Below are 18,773 nucleotides of genomic sequence, written 5' to 3'. Positions count from 1 at the left end.
GAGGCAAATGAGCATTTGCGTCTGTTTCCTTTTTGCAGGCATCCAAGCTGCCATTCCGCAGAAGGAGCGGGATTTGAGAACATCCTCGGGGCTTTTGCTCCTTAAGCTGAAGGAGGCCATATGCATTAGGCAGATGATGCACTTGGATCTGGGAAGAATGCCAGAAGCGCCTATATTCAAGAGATGCAGTTCGGATTTCCTTGTTTCTCTTTGGGCAGGAGGTTTTGCTGTAATTACACAGCCAATGCCTTTTGAATCTTCTGCTGTTGAAATGAGTCATACTTCTTGAAATATATATTTTAAAATCTTTTTGTTAAATTAGAGTGCTGAGGGCTTTCTCCATCCCTTGTTCAGATCCTGCTGATTCAGGGTTGTGATATTTGAGTCACAGGACACATTATTTCTTGGTTTTATTCCAGACTTCTTACATTGTTTTGTGGATTTTTCTTGTCCACAGTATTACGAACGTCTAAATGACTTAGTGGCAGCACCGGCACCCATTCCACCCCTTCTTGTATCTGGAGGACCAGGCTCTGGAAAATCTCTTCTGCTATCAAAATGGTATTTTGTTTTAAAGTGTTCCTAACAATTACAGTTTTGTCTCTGAATAAGAAATATCCACAGATAACAACAGTATGTAATGGTGATTCCCAGCATGTGGTGTCAATGTGGAGAAATCAGAGTATAAAATCTTCTTGCACTGTCTGACAGCAACTGATATTTGACCAAGTTAACTAAGACATGATTTGCTTTGGCTAACTCTGAGCACTTCAGCAGCCTTCCAGGTTATGGCTGTGACAGGTTATGGCCGTCCCAGTGACCTCTCTAGTCCCTTGTGCTTCCATGTTTGTGCTCTTTTTAGTAACTGCAGCCAGCTTCCAATGGAAACAGAGAAGTGCTTCACATGACACTTTTCAGCCCTTCTTTAATGACCCGGCAGTAGCTGGAGCAGGAAGTGGATGAATGTTAGGTGACTACGAAAATCTTTCTCTCCCACTGATAGCTACCACTGTGTTTTGGTGCTAAGCACCGTGCACATAAAGTCTCTTTGGACAGAGTGCTCTGTTCAGCTTGCCAGCTGCTCAGTTTATTTGTTGAGAATAGTTATGTGGCACATGTCTTTTGCTCAAAGCACCTTTCTAAAACATAATAAAAACTGATTATAGAATTCCAAGACAGAATGCCACCAGCAGCACAACATGTTGAGAAGTTGTCTCAGCGACCTGGGGATTCCAGCCCCACCACTTTACTCACATGTTAGTAATTGCTCTTTCAACTTCCCTTGCTATTCCTTTTTCACATGTAAACATGGGCAGATTCCAGAGCAATCCTGTACAATGGCTACTCCAAACTAAGCCTGCTGAAATTAATGGACAAAGACAGGAGTAATGTGGCATAGGACTGCACTATTAGCTCTAGTAATGTGGCATAGGACTGCTCTAGCTTAAAATAATTTATCATTTGTTTATTTACTATATTTATAATCTGCCTTTCTCATTCAAAGACTCAAAGAGTCTTACACAGTGTAAATTGCTATAATTGGTTTAAAGAGACGTCTAAGGTACCAGGACTTGGGTTACATAAATCTGAACAAGCATTGCATATTAGACATGATTAAGGATGGGTTCGAACCACAAAAATGTGGTTCCAGTTTATGGTTCATGGCTCACACGAACCACAGACCCCCCATGAACCTAGTCAACTCACATACAAACTGAACCAGGTTTGTGAGGTTCGTGTCTGAAACAGCTGGGGGACGGGGGCGGGGTAGCCTGCTTCCATGGCTCAGTTGTTTCAGGTTCTAAACAGTGGAGTTGCGGGAGCAGATTGCCCCCTCAACTCAGCTGTTTCTGATCTAAACAACTGAAACAGTTGTTTCTGATCTTTTAGTGGCTTCTGCAGTGTTTTTTGGTGGCTTTCGCGGGGCAGAGAAAGCTAGGGTTTAAACTCCTGCTTTTTACTCCCCACGGACCTACGAACCTCCACAAACTGCTTTAAGAATTTGAGGATATTTGTGACCAGGCTGTCCATCAACAGAAGTAGATGGGTATCGTCAGGATATTGATGACACCCTGGCCCAAAATTCCACACTAGCTGGGCAAGGTTGTGCATGTAGATGTTAAATAATATCAGGGAGAGAAATTTGATCCTCACAACAATCATATGGAGTAGTAGAATTAAACAGGAGTCCAGAAACACCTTAAAGACTAACAAAATTTATTCCAATTCAAACTTTTCATGACTCAGAGCTTGTAAGCCAAAATGCCCTCAAAACGAGGATGGGGAATTGTCAGGTGGGCACCTGGCTTAATCAGGATCTTTTATCTGTGTATACAGGATTCCACGTCCAAAAATTAATACTTAAATTTATCAAGGACTCTAAGCAAAACAATTAAAATTTATTCTAGAAAATATAGGCATACATACAAGGCAATGTGCTCATGAAACATATATACAGTCCTAAGAAAAATAGAGAGAGATATAGAGACAACACATGGATAGACAAACAGGGTGATAATTACCAATCGTAGTCTTCAAGGAAGGCTCCAATGGCGACGAAAGAGGACGGGGGAAATGGGACCCTGAACTGTGGCCAGAATCGGGGATGGAGGTAGACAGCGGAACTGGAATACTGCTAGATGCACACGTGGGGAGCTGTATCACAGGTTATAAAGACTACCTTGAGCCCTTAGGAGATGGGAGGTACAGGGGTGGAAAAAGGGGAGGCTCTGCAGTGACTATAAAGGCTGGACTTCTGCAGTAGCCAATAGCAAGTTAATTGGTGGCACCTAATTGGGTGCCCATAACTGGCCAATGAACAAACTTGGGTCCTGGTTACCTGGTTGGACTTTCAGGTTACAATGGACCAGGGTGGGGAGGCTCCAGGATGACAGTTGGGGAGAAGAATGGGGGAAATCACTGGGTGGAGGTGTGCTTGAGTTTACCAAACTTATCTAAAAAGGTGACAATAGATGGCCAAATTGCTACCTAAAGTAATACCTGGTTTATACAAAGGAACTTGGCTCGCTGAAGATGGTCGTCTTCTTCAGTCTTCTCCTGGCACCAGTCTTTGTCTTGAGTTCCACTAGACAAAGGCTTAGGCAGTCTGACAGGGTCCACACCTAAGATAAGCTTGATGGCTCTTATGCAGAAGTTGAAGCAGCTGTTGGATACGTGAGTCTCTTGCTTTGCTGTAATGGAGTCAGGAAAACAAGATGGATTCTGGTGGTGTTAGCCTTTGGTTCATGGAAACAGGCTTGAAACTGTTTGCTGTACAGTTTATGGCGGCGTGGCTTCTTCCACTGCAGCGGCCAAGACTGGGCACGCAAGGAGCAGCTGGAAGCTCGTCTGTAGTTCTGGCTAACACCCATCCAGAGATGTAGAATGCTGCTGCAAAGCTGAGGCTTATAGTATCCACATAAGCTTTAGAAACCGTGGACAAAGTCCACTTCTTAGAGCAGATGTGTGCGAGTCAAAACTCCAGGCACCCTGGCAACCATACTGGTGATCACGATGTCCATGTGTACGAAAAGTGGGGGGCTTTTTCTTACAAGCTCACTTCATTGAATGCTTGGAGTGTATACATTTTATAAGTCTTTACAATGCTACTAGATTCCAGTTTAATTTTATTGCAACAAAGTCTCTCCTCTGGAATGATTCCTGTGAGATAAATCTAGGTGGGCAGCCATGTTGGTCTGAAGCAGTAGAACAAAGTAGGAGTCAAGTTGTACCTTTAAGACCAACAAAGTTTTATTCAGAATGTTGGTCTTAAAAGTGCAACTTGACTCCTACTTTGTTCTCCTGTGAGTTAAATTGTGCTGAGCGTAAGTGACTGACCCAAGGTCACTCAGCAAACTTCAAAGCACCAATATCTCCCGAAGCCTATCATAACCACTATACATGAAATCTCCCAGAGATTTCACATATATGAAAAAGGATGTCTTACCAAGCTGGCTGTCATTTAGAATGCAGCTTCAAAAAGGTAAATTGATTGGGAATATTTCTCTCCCTCCCTCCCTTCATTTGTTAGGATTCAGCTGCAACAGAAGCATTCATCAAATACACTAATTCTATATCATTTTGTTGGGAAACCTACATCAAGCAGTGCAGAGCCTGCCCTCATCCTCAAACGATTCACATTAAAGGTAATCTTGTTTTACTTCTGATCAGCATGCATTTTCATCAACCTGAACACCTGAATATGATGATGATAATGCAATTTACCTGTATGACAGTAAGATCTTGATTTTTCCCTTAGATTGAATCTATGATGTTATATCTTAATAAATTATGAAACCATATTCTGGTATATCTGAAAATGTATTAGAAATTTGGATTCTAATACTACTAATGAAACTTACTTACAGTAATACCCTTTTCTGGCTATTTCCAACCATGTACTATACACTGGTACTTCAGGTTGGCTTTGTGGAAGCAGACAATGCCATCAGATAGCAGCCAATTCATGGCAACCTGTAGGATTTTCAAGGCAAGAGATGAACAGAAGTGGTTTACCTCTTTATAACAACCCCAAACTTACTTCCTTGGTGGTCTCCCATCCAAGTTGTAATCAGGCAGACCCTGCTTAGTTTCCGAGATTAGGCTAGCCTGTGCTGTCCAGGTTAGGACATCTGACTTTATACAACCCCAGTCTACACTAACAGGACTGGCCTCTCTTTATTAATTTGTATTTACACACATCTTTTTTAAAAATCATCATTCCAGGTCTAGAGAATGGTCTGAAATCACCTGATGCAGTTTTGCTGCTGAAGTTAAGGAGGGTGGGCCATGTAGGCTACCTTGGATAGGAAGCCCCCTGAGAATCAGGACTTTTTTTGTAGCAGGAACTCCTTTGCATATTAGGCCACATACCCCTGATGCACCCAGTCCTCCACGTGCTTACAGGGCTTTTATTACAGGGCCTACTGTAAGCTCTTGGAGGATTGGCTACATCAGGGCTGGGTGGCCTAATATGCAAAGGAGTTCCGTCTACAAAAAAAGCTCTGCTGAGAACCATATGATGGTCATTCAATATAATATAAGTTTCTAAAATCCATTTTAAAAGGTTGTGCCCTGAGTTTTGCTTGAGTGTTCTCATCATTTAATCATTTCCCAGACCTATGTCACAGAGCCTTGGCTATGACAAGCCAAGGCGTGGTGTACAAGTCAACCACAATACCAGGTCCATGTGTGAGCTGAGCACCAGTGGAATGGTTCTAGTCTGTGCTGATGAGAGAAGAATCCCTTTTGCTGTTCTGGGCTGGTGGCCATCCTACCCATCCCCAGTGCGGGATTGTAAGGGTGTTTTGGCCCTATTGAAAAGAACACTGTAAATCTTTTTTCTTTGTGAAAGAAGTTTCAATAGGATGCTGTTTGGTACGATGGCAATTGTATGGGTTGCAACAGTTACTATAGGATTGGTACCATCAGTCATAAAATAAGAGAACAGTGTACAGTTCTCAAAACTGAATGGTCGCAAAGAGTTGAACTCGACTGTGTGACTGAACAACATCTTTCGTTAAACAAATGCTGTTCTCTTGCCAGCCCTCTTTCTTCTGTACCTCACTCCAGACATGTCACCTCTTTATGTGGCTATCATATTTTATCCACCCTTCCTCCAAGAGCTCAGAACACTGTATGTGGCTCCTGTCCTTTTAGTTTTATCTTCACAATAACCTGTGAGGTACATTATGCAGAGAGAATATCTGGCCAAATCGCTAAGTGTGCTTCATATATGAAGGAGGATGTCTTATAAGTGATAAATGGCTTAACTCAGACATCTCTCACACCTCCGTTCTTCCCTTCTCTTCCCTCTTTGCTCAGTTATACTGATTTTCTATTTTTTTGAAAAAATAAGCATAGTTTCATTTAATTTGCTGTCTTTCAATAACATGAAAAAACATTTAAACAGAAACATCATCTTATCTGGGCTCATAGGACGATTTGCTCCTTGGCTTTGTGTATTTTTTATTGCTACGGTGGCTCCTGTGTTAGAATTTTAGATAAAACTTTTGTGACCACAGTAACTATTTTGCAGCTTATGCAACATTCCTGGTCGGTCTCACCCCTGACACTGGATCCAGCAAAACTATTAGAAGAATTTCCTCGTTGGCTGGAGAAACTCTCAGCTCATCACCAAGGCAGCATTATAATAACTATTGACTCTGTTGACCGAATCCAGGTAACATTTTCACACTTGATTTTAATATTTCATGGAATAATCAGTAGCTGTTTCTGTTTTTCCTATTTAAACTTCTCATATTTAGGATTGTATAATGCTGTTCATGTAGTCCTGTATGATCTATGAAACAGATAATTGAAGTCAGTCAAAATCTGTTAAGGGTTTTAGTTGCACTTGGGAGAGTGGAGAGCAGATTACACCCAGATATTTCAGTGCTGGGTAACAGAGAGGGTGAATGCTGTTGCATCTTGCTATCTAGAAGAGTCAGGAGAGGTCCCTGGAGATAGTGCCTGCAATCCCATTGACTTGAGACATGTGGGTTTAGATTAATATTTTATGGGATTCACACACATGTGCTGTGGGAGACTAGGATAATAGGCCAGTTAATTCTTTGTGGGATTTTGGTGGTCTTTTAGCATGTTAATCAGTTCTAACTTCTGAGATTAAATTGTTGTTTCTCTCAGCAAGCTGAAAAGCACATGAAGTGGCTGATCGACCCCCTGCCAGTTAATGTCAGGGTCGTAGTATCTGTGAATGTTGAAACGTGTCCACAAGCATGGAGGTGAGTTTAATTCGGAGATTTTGAAAAGATGGATAAAACTGCCTTAGTTGGCAGGATGCAGGCACAGAAAGCTCCCAAAAGAGGAAGGAACACAGAATACTTAATATTCTGCCAGGTTTATCGGATGTAGGGTTATATTCACTCTAACACAAACAGTGTAGCTGGCTTCCTGACTTCTTTTTCTAATTGCAGCAAGCTGAGTGATTACACTCTCACACTTTCCCCAAGAGGCATGATTTTGGGAACTGGAGCAAGCTGCAATGAGAAGAGGAAGGCAGAAAAAAAATCTCTAGCATGCCTTTGCTTGTGCTCTGCTTGTGCTGGAAAGAATCCACCCCACTGTCTAATTCAATAGGGTTGCACTATACAAAATGAACCACAAAGTTATTTGGATAAACTATATGGGACTGTGGCAGGGTTGCCAGGTCCCCTTGCCTGTCCAGCAGGGGATTTGGGGGGCATTCTGGGGGTGGGTAGGGACATTGTGTGAGGCACACTCTGGTTTTTGGGCAAACTCCATGGTTAAATTGGGCTTAAACCATAGAGTTTGCCCAAAAACTGGATTGTCCCCTGAATGATAGCCCTGATGCAATGATGTCACTTCCAGGTGATGTCATTATGTTGGAGGCATCATGTAGCGACGTCCCTGTTTAAGGGAGAAGCTTCCCCCATTGGCCAGCTGGTCCACCGTGGAGAGGAGCCCCCAACGCTGGGCGATCCTCCATTGAGATGTGGGGGCTGGCAACCCTAGCTTGCTGAAATCAGTATCCTACTATGTAATTTTTGCATCATTTAATGCATTTATGTTAATACCAACACTTGGCTTCAGTTCTGCTTTTTAGACTTCCAGTTGGTTCTGCATCCCTAATCTTGTTGCATTGTTCATTAAATACCTCTTACTGTTGATTGTATTGACTCACTCTCTGAAATCCGCTTTGAGTTCAAGTGAGAAAGGTGGATTAGAAATAGCATAAATAATAGTATAGTGGGAGGAGTGAAGCTGCTTTTCAAAGTACAGGATGAGAGAGGTAAACTGAGCTGGAATTGATTCAGAATCATGAGGACTTATATTTGGGAGTACAAGCAGGAGAATGTAAGAAATGACTTGCATCTATAAAGTTATCCTTTTAGGAAAAAGCTAGACTAGAACTCTTCTTCCTTGCAAGCTAGGTTTTGGTATGTGTGAGAATTTTTGACATGGAGTAGCATTAAGGTGTGCAATCTCCAGTTTACATGCTCAAGCAGGGAGAGACTGTGGTAGAGCATCTTCTTGGGATGCAGAAGGTTCAAAATCAATCCCTGGAATCCCTTAAAGAGATTAGGTGGTGAGTGATGTGAAAGAGCTCAGCCCACAAGCCAGGGAAACTGCTACCAGTCTCAGTAGACAATATTGACCTTGATGAACCAAGGTTCTGATTCAGTAGATGGCAGGAAGTTTTCTGGTTTGCACAGAATGAGCAACTACTGTTTTTGTGAGACAGTGCAGTCCTAAACAGAGTCAGTCTTCTGAGCCCTTTGACTTTGATGGACTTAGCAGGGTGCAACTCTGCTTAAGGTGGCACTGAAAATGTTGAGAATTGAGTGTGCTGCACTTAGTGAAAAATGATTTCAAGAGTTTTAGGCATTTTCTCAGCTCTAGTGATGTGCTTGGAATGCTGTACAAATCCAGAAACTTCTCTTTGTGAATATGGAAATGCTCAGTTCCTGAGAGAGGGAATTCATTACATGTGTGCAGCATGGGAAGCCCCTTACATGCCTTGACTTAAATTAGTTGTTGATTGCTACTAGGTTATATACTGCATGATGTATTGTGCATAATTCTTCAATGCGGCCGATTTCGTACTCACCTTACTCCGCCCTCACGTCCGTCTTCTCCACGCGGCGTCCTCCCGATTTCCCACTATTTGCGCTGGGACTGCAGCAAACATTGCAATTTTTGCACAGCAAATGGAAACTGGTTTTTAGAGGTTTCTGTTTGCTGTGCGAAAACCACGATGTTTGCTGCAGCCCCAGCGCAAATAGTGGGAAATCGGGAGGACGCCATGCGGAGAGGACGGACGTGAGGGCGGAGTAAGGTGAATGCAAAATCGGTCTACATGTACAAGTGGACTTTCAGTGTGGTATAGTATTGATTAAAGAAGCTACAATTCAGGACAGAAGTATAGGCTTCAAAGTTCTGCAGTAAGGTCTTTTTAAAAAAAAATTTGTTATATTCAAACCTTCACTTTATGCATGCTAGCTACAAAAATAATATTCCATTCTCTTACTGGAAAGGCTGTGGCCAACTCTTCATCTTGATCCATTAAATATGAAGGATGTGAAATCGCTCATTAATGAGGAATGCAGTTCTGCAAATCTGAAGCTTACTAAAGAACAGGTATGGTGGCTTTCATCCTGGAAGTTCTCAGCTGCCATAGTTGAGAACAAGCTTAACTGTATTTTAACACATTAAACAAATTCTTTCTCTTTAATATAATTTGAAATTGGCAACATTTTGATAAAAATAAACACTCAAAAGACACCATCCATTATGCACAGAAATGCCACTGAAATCCAACAGATTGTATGTGCTTAGTTGTGTTCCCTGTTGAAGAGCCCTGTGGCACAGAGTGGTAAAGCTGCAGTACTGCAGTCGGAGCCCTCTGCTCATGACCTGAGTTTGATCCCAGCGGAAGCTGGTTCAAGTAGCTGGCTGCAAGTTGACTCAGCCTTCCATCCTTCCAAGGACCCAGCTTGCTGTGGGGAAAGTGTAGATGACTGGAGAAGGCAATGGCAAACCACCCCGTAAAAAGTCTGCTGTGAAAACATTGTGAAAACAACATCACCCCAGAGTCGAAAACGACTGGTGCTTGCACAGGGGACTACCATTACCTTTACCTTGTAGATTTTACTATTACTTAACATGCCTGATCCTTCTCTGGATTTTCAACTTTGGATTTAAGCTTTCAAAGTTGCATCTCAGTAGCTAGGATAGACAAAAACTAGTAAATATCAGTTGACCACATTCAGTTGCCACCACACTGGGTTATCACTTAAGATGTTGGCTCAATTGAGAAAGGTATACCAAAATTAATGAAGTTTAACCAGGGTTTGGTATAAAGTCTAAACTGACACATCATTGTTTGCAATCCAAAACTGGAAACCATGCTTTGAAATTCATTTGTAATCTGTGGTCTGCACTGGCTGTGGTATGGTGTAATTTCTGAATTGGCAGAATAGACCTTTCTATCATAGAAATGGGGGTGTTGAACTGGTGGAAAATGAAAGCAGGTGTGTATATACTTTTGGAAATAGTTCAAGTTCTAAAAAATGGCTAGTGCAAACCATGCTTTGGTAGTCAATTGAGGGAACTAATCACTGCATTATTTGAATATGGCATTTATGCAGTTTATTTGCCACAGCAGAAGCCTGTGAGTGTATTGCTTATGAAAGTTAGAATTTTTGTATCCTGTGCCTATAAATGCCTGCAAATACCAGCAAGTAGTTCTTCAATTAGATTTTTTTTTGCATAATGTAAAAATTTATGAACGTATTTGGAGATATCTGACGTCGTGTCTTCTGGATTGATGTCGCCTAACATACTTTTTTAACATGTCTTTTATAATTAATGGATTTGAAACTAGCCTTCCCTGTGCATTGCAGAGTTGTGAAGGCATTTCATACTCCTCTTGCAATGTACTTCTGTACTTTTGAGTTGTATTTCTTTTTAAAAAAAATAAACGTTATTTTTTCGTATTTCAACATATATATTTTGTGTCCAGTTATCCACTCTGTAAAACAATTTCACATTCTCTAGGAGAAGACACTTGAGAAACTCTGTCATTCTAGTACGACTTGCAGTGCTTTGTACGTCACTCTTTTGGCTAGAATGATGGCTGGGTAAGTTCAGACACCTGCACATTTTTGCACTCTGCATCTCTGCTAGCCAATACACACTATGGATTATAAAGCTAATACACACTACAATGCTTCCACAGAAAAATGGTTACTATTCTGTGTTGGTGACACCATACAAACCTAAGAAGAGTCACACCTTTTAAAGTCCATTTGAGTCTTGGAAGGATGTAACTCTGCTTAAGGCCTTCTTTATTTATGAAGGCTGAAATGCCTTCAGCCTGCTGTGCAAGTGAAGGCCACTTCTGATGTCCTTTCCCCACACACGTGCATTCTAACGCCTGTCTTTAAGGTGGAGGCTATGGCCAGATGAGAGTAGCTCCATAAGTGCTCCTTGGACAGAGTTCCACAGAACCAGTCTGCCAGATGTGAATCTCAGACAATGATATTTGCATGGAACTTGTGAGAGTGGAATCCAGATCCCATTGAATCAACAGGAGTTTTATCATTAGCTTTAACGGGATCTGAATTACACTCCATGTCTGGTAATGAAAGCATTATTTGCTTTGTTCCTAATCCAGCCTTCAGGTTGTTGTGGCAGAGACCATCTGCATGACACCACCCAGGGCCTTTTTTATAGAAAAAGCCCAACAGGAACTCATTTGCATATTAGGCCACACCCCCTGACATCACCCTTGTTTCACTCAGGGCTTTTTTGTAGAAAAAGCCCAGCAGGAACTCATTTGTATATTAGACCACAAACCTGACACCAAGCCAGCCGGAACTGCTTAGAATAACCCTGACACCACCATACTGCATTCTGTGGTGGCATTTGCTGCCTGCCTAACTGTCTACATTGATGCTACAGCACAAAGGGGGTTGTGGTATCAATCATGCATCAGCTATGCCCAGATGCTGGCACTGTGATTGTAACCCTCTTTTAACAGCAGTCGGTCAGCAGCAGGGCTCACAGATCAAGCTTATAAAACATTCACCGTGCAAAGGTTTATGAGCTATCCTTGTTTTGGTTGTAATGTAAAATGGGACTCACTCAGTTCGAGCAGTATCTGTGCCTACCTTGCTCAAAGCACTTCTGTGCTAGTAACTTTAATTTTAAATGGTTAAAGTGTCTCTTATTTTGCAAGGTTCTTTTGTTTTTTAACTGGAGGCTTTTGCACTTGCTGTTGTGCCTCATAAAATGTTAAGGCCCATGCATTTTGTAAGATAAACATACTTCACAGTTTGCCTAAATGTCATGCATTCGCTTTTGCCTCCTCTACCCCTTCCCCGTAACAGTGTTTTACATACATCAGCAGTTGTTTTCAAGCGTTAAGAAATTTGGGCTTTAAATGTACAAGCACTGAGCCATTCCTGAAATGAATGATAATAAGGGCAGTTATCATCCATTTTTTAAAAAAATGGTTAGCTTCAGGTGACATTTCAAGCTTTTAAATCTTTATTGTTTTCTCCCCCACAGTGCTGGAAGCATAGAAAATATTGACATAATCTTACAGAAGTGTTTTCTGTGCCAAGACACGGTGTTGCTTTACAAGCTAGTTCTGAAATCCATTCAAGAATCTTTTAAAAGTGAGAAAGACAGAGGCCTTCTGAAAGAGGTAAGTGCAAAGCCTGATGTAGCTATTGGGAGAAATAAGTACACTTTCATGGGTAGTGGTTTTCATGCTTCAGCTAAAAAGGAGGGACTGGGGCCAGTCATTGTCAGGCTAGCCTACCTGTCAGGGTTGTTGTGAGAATAAAATGAAAGAAAGAAAAACCATCTATGCCACCAATAGTTCTCAGAGGAAGAGTGGGATAAACACCCAATAGATCTTGTATACAAAGGCACATAGCAGGAGCTCTCTGTCTCCATCATTACAACACGCATGTTTAATAACATAATGTTTTATTTATACAGTGCTTCCACCCAAAATCTAAATGTTTTACAATGATGATGGAAGACAGGCTAGTTCAAAACAACACAAGCAACATTTTCAGTTTCGGTGGTCAAATGCACAAATCTAACTTCTCTCAGAATTTGATTTTGCCTGGCTAATATGAAACTCTCAGAATAGCTGAAGTACTTGCCAATGTGTGACATTTTTAAAAAGGGAGTGGGGTTTACAGTAGGAATGTTTTCCTATATAATCAAATCTAGACTGACTTTACAGCTCCCATGTGGCTAGCTAAGATTCCACTGCTGTTCCTGTCTACTTTCTTTCTTTAGATAAAATATCTATGTAATATGCTTTACTCTAAGCTGAAGTAATATACTTTAAGCTGGAAAATTTACAGTGGTACATATTTCTTTTGTAGCTGTCTTCTATTGTAGTTGGCCCTAAAAAACTATGACTGGTAGTGTGACATATTGTACTTTTTGAAGCTTAAAAGGGTTGTGTAAGCAGATAAACGACTATGAAGAGTTAATTCCTTCATGTGCTCTTGTATTCTAATGGGCTGTGAATTTTGGTGCTCTCTCTGCTCAGCCATACCTTCTAGCCTCCTTTTTCGGGGGGGGGGGGGCAAAGGGAGGACCCTTGATGAAAAAGAACATCAGAACAGCATGTAATTTTGTCTTGAAGTACTAACAGATTTTGTTGCTGTTGTTAGTAATTGTATTCTTAGTGGCCAATATTTGTCTCACTGATGCAAGGCAGATAAAATAAGAAACTGTTGATAGTATGTTGATTCGTTTTCCCTACATGCTTGTTGTGCAGATACTTTGCCTCATCAGCATCAGCCACAATGGAGTGAGCGAGTCAGAACTGATGGAACTCTGTCCTGAGCTCTCCTGGGCAGTGCTGGCCTCAGTCGTTCACAGTCTGCACAATATGTGCTTTTTAACATACGGCTGTGGCTTGTTGAAGTTTTGTCACTTACAGGTAAGACTCTCTGCGTTGACACTGTTGAATTGGTCCCGTGACAGTTTCTGCTCATCTTCAAAGAGAAATCTACAGAATCTTTTGAAATCTGGGCTGCTTCTCAAGTCATAAAGTTTGTGCTCCAAAGGAAGAGAAACTGTGTTGCCACAGCATGGGTAGAAAGCATCATATGCACATACACACAAGGCTCATATGTGATGACAAACGTTGTGTGACTCAATGTGAACAAGCATTTAAGGACTCTGGAGTTTGTCTGTTCAGTTCTTTGTTCTGGCATCAGAATCCATTGATTAATAAGCTCTGGAGAAGGTGGGAATAGGAGGAGTGATGTGAACAAGACTGAGGATCCTATTGTGTGGCATCAGGTCTCAACCACGCTATGGGACAATATTGTCACCTAAAATCTTCACAGGTTTAGAGTGTGAATTCCTCACTGGATATTTGCTTTGCTAGCCAAAGGCTTCAGGTTGTACGTTGCATGAGTCTGTATTTTCTCTTTTGTTTCCTATCTGGTGGACTGGCAGACTCTTAGTTTGTGACATGCTAGTTTGAAAAGCTTATAATTTATGCGACCACTGTTCTTTTTTTAGGCTTGGGAAACAGTAAAACTAGAATTCATGGAAGAAGGTCACAATGCTTTTGCTGCTTGCAGAGAAAAACTGATTGACTACTTCACCAGGCAGCTCAGGTAGAATTTCCAGGATATGGAAAAAAGGAAACTAATATTACTTATACCTAATATTACTTATACCTATGCTCTGATAGGTATTATTTCTTATAGCTGTAAAGAGACTGTGAACTAGAAAATCTTCTTTTCAAATTTCACCTCAGCCATGAACTTGATCGATGGCCTTAACTGTTACTTCAGGATTGGCTCCAGGTTATTTTTGCCCTCAGAGGCAAGTCAGCTTCTTCTCTCCTGGTGTACTCCCCTTCTGCATACATACAGAATTGCAGAGTCCTCTCTTATAAGACTAGAACTCAAGGTCACTCTAAAAAGCTGGCTGGTAATGTTGGTTCTCTCCATGATGGCTCATTCACATGCCATCACTTGGTGTTGTAGGCTTTGAGACATGACCATGTATCCCAGTGACTTCACTGTTAAACTCACCATGTTTTATAGGTTAGTAAAGCTCTTGGGTGCAGAATTGGGACTATTTAAAAAAATTAGTCATTTGCCTCAGCTTGCCAGTGAATTGTCATGGCTGGGGGAATTTGAACTTGGGCACCCCTTTCTCACCCAGATCAAGAGCATGCTTCAAGTGATCTAGCCTGCAGGAGAAAAATGCTCTTCCCTTCCTTGCCTTAGAACAAAATGCCCCAAAGACTGAAGAGATGCGAGTTGTACATGATAGCTTGTATGCTGTTGGGTTTCCAAATTATCTTGTAACTGCACTGATTAAATAGGCATTATGCAAATTAGGACTTTTGCAAATTATGCTCCATATCTTCACTAATTTCTCTCTCCCCTTTTTTTGTACTAAATCTGCTGTCAGTCAAGAGAGAGTGACATGGAGAAGTGCAGATGAACTCCCCTGGCTGTTCCAGCAGCAAGGTGACAAACAGAAGTTACACAAGTGCCTCTTGAATCTCTTTGTATCCCAAAATCTTTATAAAAGGTATGAAAAGTCCTTGACTATAGTATTATTTGCAGATCCCTGTTGTCTGTGAGCTCATGAATTTGCTTTCAAGTGGAATCTCAAAAAACAAAAACACAGAAGCACAAAAATACTTGCATAGCCAAGACAAACTAACTTACACTGGTATGCAGCTATTATTTATGTACTTTAGCTGCTCAGAGCAAGAACCAGTAGCCAAGGTTCTGTATGTTACCCGGCCCTGTAAGATTATTTCCATGTGATTTCGCTCACAGATAGGAGCTGAGATGGTAGCGTGTTCAAAAGGAAGAATTTTTAGTGGTTGAGATAGTTTATGAAAGTTTTTACCTCAGTCCTTCAGTCTGAGTATAAATACTGATAAATACTTTCTACTAGCCTGTGTCGTTTCTAAGGAATCATTCATCCAATGGTTCTTAAAGGAAAAGCTAAAAAAAACCCCTTTAGATCCAATGTATTATACTGGCCACCACTGGTAAAACTAGCAATCTGTTCTTAACTGGAGGCTTGAAACGTCCTGCTATGAAAGGCAAGCAAGCTCACCATGTCACTCTTTGGATCTTGGTTCATAATTGCCAGATAATGTCTATGATATAGTTTGTAGGAGCTTCTTTTTCCAGTTAGGGCCTGAAGTATTTTTGTATTAAGATTGGTTCCTCGGCACTCCTCATCCATTGTTTTCTGTTGCCTACAGGGGCCATTTTGCAGAACTGCTGAGCTATTGGCAGCTTCTGGGAAAAGATAAGAACTCAATGGCAGCAGAGTATTTCAGCTCCCTGAAGTTGTATGAGAAAAGCTGTGTGAGAGAGGAAAGTATGATCTCTCTGGCTGATCTTTATGAGACCCTGGGACGGTTTCTTAGGGACTTGGGCCTTCTTAGTCAGGTGAGTGTGGTTGCAAGGTGAAGGACATTTGGCAACCTTGTTCAGAGTCAGATCCCATTTTTTGTTTTCAACAATTAAAAAACAAACTACCTCTCCCTTTCTGTTTCTGATGATTAATTTGAAGGAATACACAGTGCTGGATACGACCAGTTTTTCTGCTGGTGAAAAAGGAAGGAGGTGTTATCTTTGACCACCAAAAATGTTGTGCTGAGGATCATGGGATGTTGTGGGATGGAGGGTACTAAACACATGAAGCTGTCTTAGACTGAGTGAGATCATTGTTGTATCAAGGCCAGCATTGTCTATTCTGACTGGCAGCAATGCTGTAGGGTCTTGAGCAGAGGCCTTTCACATCACCTGCTATGTGATCCTTTTTTTTTCAATTGAAGATGCCAGAGAGTGAATCTGGGACCTTCTGTATGCAAAGCAGATGTTCTGCCACCAAGCCATGGCCCCTCCCTTCTAGTATGGAGGCGAACTGGATAAGATTGAATGAAAAATCTGACTTAATTCAATATATGCAGTATGCCAAAAGGCTCCAGTGTTCAGAGGAAGGAGTATATCTGTCTTTGTGAGTGGTGTTCTCTATAGTATGGACTCAAACCAGTATGCACTCTGTGAAGTCCAGTTTTTTTTAATGGTTTCTGGCAGAAAATTTCCTACCTCCTGGTATTTATGACTTTTAAAAACTGACATCCATCCTCCCCCTTCTTTTTTAGGCTATTGCTCCTTTGCAGCGCTCCCTGGAGATCCGAGAGACTGCCCTTGATCCAGATCATCCTAGAGTAGCCCAATCTCTCCATCAGTTGGCGGGAGTTTATGTACAGTGGAAGAAGTTTGGTAATGCCGAGCAGCTGTACAAGCAGGCTCTCGAAATCTCTGAAAATGCTTATGGAACTGAACATCTCAGGGTGGCTCGTGAACTTGATGCTCTTGCAACATTGTACCAGAAACAAAACAAGTTAAGAAAAGGCCCCTTTCCCTCTGGTTTTATCAAGGAAATTGCTTTGGGTGGTGGAGGAATTTGTTAGCAGTTGGGCTTGAAAATTCGTAGGGCAAGGAATTAGGGACGTTGGTGGGGAGGTTGTTGGAGTTTTTAGGTTGAGAAAAGAGCTCCCCCCACCCTTGATGAGTGGAGTAATTTGGGGTGGAGCAAATTATTGTAATGGGTGGTGCTTAAAATGGTTTTGAATATATCATATTGATAAAAGAAACAGGGAAAGATGGGATAGAAGTGGATTTCGACTGGAACAGGAAAACGGGTTCAGATATCATCTTACTATGAAATTTGGGTCAGTCTTTTTCTCTTTGCCCGACTTGCCTCACAAATGTAATTTGCACTATTCATTTTAGGTACGAACAAGCTGAACATCTAAGGAAAAAATCCTTCAAAATTCAACAAAAAGCTGTGAGGCGGAAAGGCAGCCTGGTAAAAATATTTCTGATATTTTACTTTCATCATTTACCCTTTTTTTTTTTTTAAAGATATTTTTCATAAAAACAAAATAAGATTATTTTCATATGGGATGGTATTTTGGTCAGTGTTGAATCTCTCATTAGAAATTTGGTGCTTTATTTTTTAAAGAAGGAGTATATACCCCTTTCACCAGATGGATTTCTTCTTTTCATTTCTTTAATAGAGATGTTCCTTTCCTGGAATGCTGCTCAACGCTCCCATTTGAAAGGTGTCCATTGTTTGTGATATTTATTTACATACTTCATTTATAGTCTACCTTTCTAACTGAAAATCAAGGCAGATTACAGAACTCAGAGGCAATGCAATAAAAATGGTATAATTCATACAACAAAGAATACAAGAATAAAATTAAACTGCTTAAAATTTCCACAGATGTTAAAATCCTGCTCACTGTATTAAAATACCCTATGGCTGAAACCAGACAGCCGGTTTGGGGCAGCTTGCAGCCGCCTCGAGGAAAGCTGGCCAAAAGAAGAGCACCCCGGAACTTCCGGACGGTGCTGAAAGAAAGGGTGGGTCTTGGGCAGCCGGGGAGCGCCTGGAACACTCACGCGTCCCGCTTGCGGCTCCCCAGGCACTTGTAAGGTGCCTTCCAGACGGCCGGATGCTGCCTCGGAGCCACCCCAGTGAAAAGAGACCACTTACCAAGTGGTGCCTTTTTGAGGCGGTTGGAGCGTGCTCGAGGACGGGGTAAGTGCGGGACAGGGGCGGGTGGCAGATGTTGCCATCTGGCCAGGTTTTTTGGATCGACTTCAAAGGGGTCTCTGAGTCGACCCAAAGTGCTGGTCCGTAATCAGCCAATTATTCCATTTATAAATCCCTATTATTCAATTTATAAAACATACCATTTTGAGCATTTGTTGCAACCTTGTTCCTTTTATAAAAATCCCATCCTGAACAATATGCTTCATCAAATGGGGACCTGCTAAAACTTCCATTGAGTGTGAAGATCCCAGCTTCAGTCCTCAGCTTCTCAATTGCTAAAGGATCTCTGAGAAAAACATTATGCCTAAAATCCCATACCACTGCCAGTCAGAACTTATTATATATTTAACAACATTTATATTCAGCTTTTTTGCCTAGTCATAGCCACTAAGGTGACTAAAATTAAAACAAGCATGATAAAAATGCATCATGAAGCCAATTAAAAGCCAGAGCTACAAATCATGTATGAAAGAAAATACTGCTAATTAAAACAGAGAGCAGGAAGGAGGGACCATTGAAGTAATGCAGGACAAAAAAAAAAATAGTGGTACCAGGAGGGCACCTGAACTATTGACCAAATTCTGGTAGAAGGCATGATGTGTGAGTGGATGAAGTAGTATATATTCAGCATTATT

The 18,773-nt window shown here is 41.4% G+C and overlaps 1 protein-coding gene across 1 annotated transcript in view; it reads left to right on the top strand.

Annotated features, from left to right (window-relative positions):
- Positions 1-18,773, top strand: part of NPHP3 (nephrocystin 3) — a 39,914-nt gene that overhangs the window by 16,088 nt on the left and 5,053 nt on the right. Inside the window, exons 10-22 of the mRNA XM_060248879.1 lie at positions 458-561; positions 4,031-4,145; positions 6,038-6,181; positions 6,646-6,743; positions 9,018-9,120; positions 10,540-10,622; positions 12,055-12,193; positions 13,292-13,456; positions 14,047-14,144; positions 14,953-15,075; positions 15,767-15,956; positions 16,676-16,917; positions 17,310-17,385. Coding sequence (XP_060104862.1) covers positions 458-561; positions 4,031-4,145; positions 6,038-6,181; positions 6,646-6,743; positions 9,018-9,120; positions 10,540-10,622; positions 12,055-12,193; positions 13,292-13,456; positions 14,047-14,144; positions 14,953-15,075; positions 15,767-15,956; positions 16,676-16,917; positions 17,310-17,385 — 1,680 coding nt within the window. The remainder of the gene's footprint in view (positions 1-457; positions 562-4,030; positions 4,146-6,037; positions 6,182-6,645; positions 6,744-9,017; positions 9,121-10,539; positions 10,623-12,054; positions 12,194-13,291; positions 13,457-14,046; positions 14,145-14,952; positions 15,076-15,766; positions 15,957-16,675; positions 16,918-17,309; positions 17,386-18,773) is intronic.

Source organism: Heteronotia binoei, chromosome 10, assembly GCF_032191835.1.
Source record: "Heteronotia binoei isolate CCM8104 ecotype False Entrance Well chromosome 10, APGP_CSIRO_Hbin_v1, whole genome shotgun sequence".
Taxonomy (NCBI): Eukaryota; Metazoa; Chordata; class Lepidosauria; order Squamata; family Gekkonidae; genus Heteronotia; species Heteronotia binoei.
This window is presented reverse-complemented; position numbering and strand designations above follow the sequence as displayed.